At 41.0% G+C, this 6,143-nt stretch overlaps 1 protein-coding gene across 1 annotated transcript; it reads left to right on the plus strand.

Moving 5' to 3' along the window:
- The first annotated feature begins 2,275 nt into the window (after positions 1–2,275).
- On the plus strand, positions 2,276–5,419 carry camk2n2 (calcium/calmodulin-dependent protein kinase II inhibitor 2). The gene is made up of 2 exons (XM_036558874.1): positions 2,276–2,666; positions 3,677–5,419. The coding sequence occupies exons 1-2, from the start codon at positions 2,498–2,500 to the stop codon at positions 3,745–3,747; spliced, it is 240 nt and encodes a 79-aa protein (XP_036414767.1). The 5' UTR covers positions 2,276–2,497; the 3' UTR covers positions 3,748–5,419.
- The last annotated feature ends 724 nt before the right edge of the window (positions 5,420–6,143 follow it).

Genomic DNA, 6,143 nt, shown 5'->3' on the forward strand with positions numbered 1-6,143 from the left:
GACTCCACTGACCCCTCAGTCAGCGTCCAACGGTCATGTCTCCACACAGAACTAGTGCAATTCTGCTCAAATAAATCAGAGGCTGCAAAGGCACAAATCCCAAATCCCACAATTCCAAATCACAAAGGAACTAACTCCCCCATTGTCCGCCTTCTTTCCTAAATTGGTAGATCCTCCCACATTGTATCTGGGTCAAACCACTGTTCAAATCTAGGGGTGACAAGAAAAAACAAACAATATGCATGTATATTACATGCATACACACTATGGCCATTTCTCTTCATACATACAGGTGCACATTCAACATATAAACAGTATTGCTACAGCCTTATGTAACATTGTGTTTTCAAATTTACAGGTACCTGCAACCTGGATCCCACCTCACCTCAGTCCCCCAGGACCCCGGGTAAGTAGACGTTTAGATGTATTCCATTAAATGTCTGCCATAATAAGTCACCTTAATGTCCAGGTAAGAGGTGAACTACAGTTCTGGTGATGTATTAGGGTGTCCTAACATCATCACATGCTGGTTTTGTTAATCTATGCTGGTTTTTCTAGCACATACTAGAGAAGCATTTCCATTAAAAGTGTAAATGGGATCCTGGGAAAATTTATCGAGATACAATCCAGATATGAAACACATGTAAGGCAAGATGTAAACTTATAAGTTTGCCCCATGCCTTGCCATGCCACGTTAATCGCTGTAGCATGGCTGAAGTTTAGATTAAGTTATAGATTAACTTCAGCCATACTACAGTAATCAGTGGTCAGTTCAAAAGAGATCCAGCAGATGGCGCTAAAGGTCTGGGTTGTGGTTTCTTGCAGTCCCACGCAGAGCATGCAGAAGGCAGGAGGGTCAGCAGCTGTTTTTTGAGTGGGTCACTCCTCACCGCTGCTCAGAGGGAAAGTGGGGGTCATTTTATTTTAGGAGAATGGCTATTTTCTGCTCTTGAAAGATAAACAATGCTTTGGGCTGAATGTGCTGATTTCTTCTTCCTCAAATGCTAAGTTTGCATGTTTGTTCAGTTCAACTATTACAGTATCCCCCACTCACCCCCCACCCCCAATGCTGAATTGACCCCTACGGCGGCCTGTTGGACACAAATGACTGACAGTGTAGAGCTGGTGTTTCTACTGTGAACGTACGTTGCTGCTGTCCACGGTGCTGAAAGGTCCATCTTTGGTTCTCACACTCTTAAACTCTTAAAAAAGATGTTTTTTCAAGGGTTCTTTAGTAAAGGCAATGGTTCTAACCTTGAGTAACAATGGTTCTAACCATGAGTAACAATGGTTCTAACCATTTACACGCTTGCATGATGAAATTGTTCTTCCCATCGATGGAGAGTCTGTTTGGTTCTATATAGAACCTTTTTGGAAATGCACAAAAACGGGTTCTTCTAAAAACTCTGGGTTTTTCAATGATGCTTGGCTTGAACGATTCTAGGTGAAAGCCTTACTCAGTACACTCTTTAAAAAGATGCTTCTTCAACGGTTCTATCGTAAAGGCAATGGTTTTCCATAGAACCATGAACACTCAAAGAACCCTTTGCTTTATTAAAGTGTTCTTTGCATCATGAAAGCGTTCTTCAGATTGATGGAGAATGTGCTGTATATGGTTCTACATAGAACCTTTAGAAAATAATCAGAAAAGTTAGAACGTTGCATAGTGAAACTGTTCTTTACATCCATGGAAAATGTGTTTGGTTCTATATAGAACCTTTTTGAAGATGAACAAAAAAAGGTTCTTCTATCGCCACAATGTCAAGCTGGTGACAACAGCAGAACCCTTTTTGGTGCTATACAGAACCACACCAAACGATTTCACCATGCAAAAAAGCGTTTAAGCATGCAAATGGTTCTTTAAGTGTTCATGGTTCTATGCAGAACCACCGTCTGTACTACAGACCCATCTTTTTGAAGAGTGTATAGGAGCTTTGTAGTATCTGGAGGCTCTTCGGTCTTTAAAAAGGTTCTCGTTCTTAGGTTCTTTCAAGGAACCACCAGACCTTCATTTTTTCTTCTCTGGTTGGTGGAACATGAAGGTGAGAGCTTGTTTTGGTTCTATGGTCTTCAGCTTCTCTGCGGGAATGGAATCCATCTAAGAAGCTCAGGTTGTTTTTTTGTTTTTTTTGTCTCCTGACCCCGCCCCCTTCTCACCCGGATGAATGACTTCACTTTTCCGTCTGGGTTTCCTTCACGGTCTCGGGATCTCCCTGCATTTTTCACAGGAGCTCCGCAGGCGCGCGCACAGCCCTCGCTCGCTCTCTCCCACCCTCTCTCTCTCGCTCGCTCTCGCTCTCTCTCTCTCGCGCTCGGTAACCCGGACCGCCGCGAGCTCTGCGCTCCTGCAGCGGAGTTTTCTATCCATTTCTCCACTTTACGCGGGAAAGACTTCCGAGCCCGAGAGGAAGGCGAAGTTCCGGATCGCAGCACCGCCTCTGAACGCACTCGTCTCGCTTTTATCCGGTCGGTCACTCCTGCTCGAGACTCCATCGCCATGTCCGAGGTGCTGCCCTACAGCGAGGGGAAGATGAGCGGCTACGGAGGGGACAACGATGTCAGCCAGATCTCGTTCAGCTGCAGGTTGCAGGACACGAACTCGTTCTTCGGAACGTCGCAGTCCAAAAGACCACCCAAACTCGGCCAGATCGGCAGAGCCAAGCACGGTGAGCAAGACCCAGTGTCATACACGCTGATGGGTCTTCAAGGGTGCTTTAGTAAAGTTGTATAGAGAACCATGTTCATGCTTAGATGGCTCTTTGCATGGTGAAAACCATGTTCATGCTCTTTGCATGGTGAGATGGTTCTTCATGGACAATGTGCTGTGTATGGTTCTATACAGAATATTTAGAACCACCAAAAAGGTTTCCTCTATTGTTACGAGGTCAAACGTGTAACAATAGATAAACCCTTTTTGATGCTAGAACCGTTTGACCATGCAAGGAACCACTTAAGCATGGAATAGATCCATTGTCTTTAGAAAATAACTGTAATGTATGTCATTGTTATTAATGATATTTAATGTAATTTTGGAGCATTTCTATTAATTAACAATCAACATGAAATGTTTACACACGATGCGCATTTTCAAAACTAAGTTATGAGATTTGCATATTGACATGATCTTAAAATCTAATTTGAATATGGAAATGATAAGAATTCAACTGTAATCCCTGCTGAAAAATAACATAGACAAAGAGCTGTTTCTGTTGGTTTCTAATGGTTTTGTAATGAGTTTTGGCTTTTTTAAAGGGTCATTGTCACCATTAAGCCAATTCCAATTAGAAAGCAAAACCATTAGGTTCTAATCCAGACGGTCCTTTTCCAGCAGGAATGCCATCAAAACAAACCAAAAACCCTCCAAACAGCCACAGAGCTCCAAGACAATCCAACAGTGTTTTTAGCTTTTTCCTACAATATGAGACCACAAATGAGGCTAAAAGCTGAAGCAAGAACTCCTTATTCAAATTTTCCATTCCACCTTAAATGGTGCAGCACTTATTTTGCCCGTACAGGCGCTGCAATAGAGCTGCTGTACCATTTAAGGTAGAATGGATAATTCCAATAAGAACTTCAGGCTTGTAAACCAGTATGGTTCTATTTTTAGTGTTTACCTTCATTTCAGTTAAACAACTTAGTAAAAAAATAAATAAATAAACATGTGCTCTCTTCACAGTGGTCATCGAAGACGACCGAATAGATGAAGTCCTCAAAGGCATGACAGACAAGTCCTCCCCGGGCGTTTAAAAGCGCGGAACGATGCCTCGTCAATGTTTTTCTTTTCAGTCACCGGTTTGAAGCACTTGTCGACTGTGCATGTGAGCAGTGAGGAGGAGCAGCCGAGAAGGTTTTTAGGAGTCTCGACGCTGGAGGAGAAGCTGAGGAAGACGGGAGGAAGGGGCGAAGAGAGTGAGACGCTGTTGGGCTTTTAGCAGAGGGATTTGCAGGCGATTCTCCAACCCAAACCCATCCCAAAAGCTGGCGTGCAGAAAGGTTACCAGCTCTTGTTTTCATTCAGTTCTTTTTGTCAGTTCTGCACGAGCCAGTCTTCATTCAGTCCGAGTTGACGGCTGGGTCTGACGTTTCATCTCATTTGAAGTCTTTTGAAGCCCTGCTTCTCCAGGCCAAAGGGGAACTGTCCGCTTCAGCACCACGACACAATTTTGCTTGTATTGGCATCGTTTCCTAAATACCAACAATGCAACGTTCTTCGCTTGCATGGAAAAGGCGAGTTGCATCGAGATGACAGAAGATCTGAAATTTGTCCTCCACGCGTCCATTTCTGAAAAATGTGCATCAACCCAAACCCAAGCAAAGCAGCAGGTTAGAGGAGGATGACAAAGGGTTGTTTTGGTGAGATTTTATGGTAAGGCAGTGTTCATAATGCTACAGTAGCACTTCATGACAAGTGACATAAACCTACATAAATATTTACAAAAATTTATTCCAGAAGGTCATTTCTCAAAAAAGTGACGGCATTTTTCTGTCATTTTCTGGGGTGGAATTATCCTTTCAAAATGTCTATGTAGATCTATATCAGTTGTCATGACAGGCCTATGTAGGTGTCATGCAGCCTTATGAACACCACCCTACAATAAAGCGTCACCATTCATTTCAACAGCCAACGCCAGCAAGGACGGTCTGAAGCAACGTGGAGTAATAACAACAATAATCACGATGAAAAGGACAAAGAAGGAGGATATCTTGTTGTTTATTTTGTTCCATCTCTCTTTTTTAAATGAATATTTACGTTTGACGTCATGTATATAGTAATAATATCTCTTTGGTCTCTTTGCATGAACTTTAAGCTCTTGTGCCAATGTGGGTGTTTCCACCTCTCTTAAAAAACAAAAAAACAAAACGAGACAAAAAAACAGGCACGCTTCTTTTTACCGAAGTTCATATTTGTATTTTTATAACTAAATATTTGTTACTTAAGACGATATGCTAGTTTACTGATCAACAGGCAGGGCGTGTGGCCGTTCAGAAGCATAAAAACGATCTCATAAACAGACAAAGTGAATGTTTTGGGGGGCTTTTGCACTCATCAACACATTACCCTTCTCCTGCATTTTTCAGTACTCGGTCACAGTCTCTGTTGATGATGGAGTCGGTTTAGTTCATTGAATCAGTTTAGTTTATTGCACTTTTTTTTCCAGCAGCAGTCAGATAACACAATGTTTTTGGAAAACTTTGAAGTTTTTAATTTATTAATTTATCTATTCTGATTTATATTATTCTTTTGAAAAGGTCTATGTATGGTTTGTTGTGCATGAACCTTAATGTTTTCCAAATAAATAAACATTTTATTAAGCAAAAAACACAAAAATTTACACAAGAATGAACCATTGTGTACAATGATGGCATATCACTGTACTTGGTGAATGAATAAATGGGGACAGAAGCTGTCAAGACTGTTCATTTGTTTGGTTTTTGACTCCCAAGTTGGTGCGCACCTCATGTAGGCTGCACCAAAATATGCACACACACACACACACACACACACACACACACATATATATATATATGTGGGTCATTCTACAGAAACATCCACTTTTCTATCTGTCCATAGGAGTCACTGGTGTTACCGATCCTCATTGGTGTTACACATAAGAAAGGTAACACCAGAGACATTTTTAATGAAAATGCATTTTACAAAATGGCTGCCACAGAGCATCAAACCACCTGTTGTCATTCATGGAATATCCACTAAAATATATAATTTAATCTATTTGTGTTCTATTTTTTTCACAAGTTTCTAAGAATAAAGTCGGTCACACCAGTGACTTCAGCTAAAAGCTTCATATGAAATCATGAGCTAAATGAGAAAATCTCTGATAACTGAAAGACACAGTGAACTCACCATGTGCTTTTCTTCATAGATCCTCAGAAAATAGGTAAAAGGAAGTCAAGTGATGTCATCAGTGTGATTTTTATCAAAATAAGAGATTGTTTTGTTATGCAGTAACACCAGTGACATGACGCATGAGGACCACAACCTTCATTATATATTTTATTTAATATTTCTTTATGTCATTTAAATCATATATTTCATAGTCATGTATAGATTATTGCAGTTAAAATTGCAGAATTCTTTTTTTTTACCTGAAAATATGGCCTCACCCTTTACACATGACTGTGGG

This window comes from Colossoma macropomum, unplaced genomic scaffold (assembly GCF_904425465.1).
Source record: "Colossoma macropomum unplaced genomic scaffold, Colossoma_macropomum, whole genome shotgun sequence".
Classification (NCBI taxonomy): domain Eukaryota; kingdom Metazoa; phylum Chordata; class Actinopteri; order Characiformes; family Serrasalmidae; genus Colossoma; species Colossoma macropomum.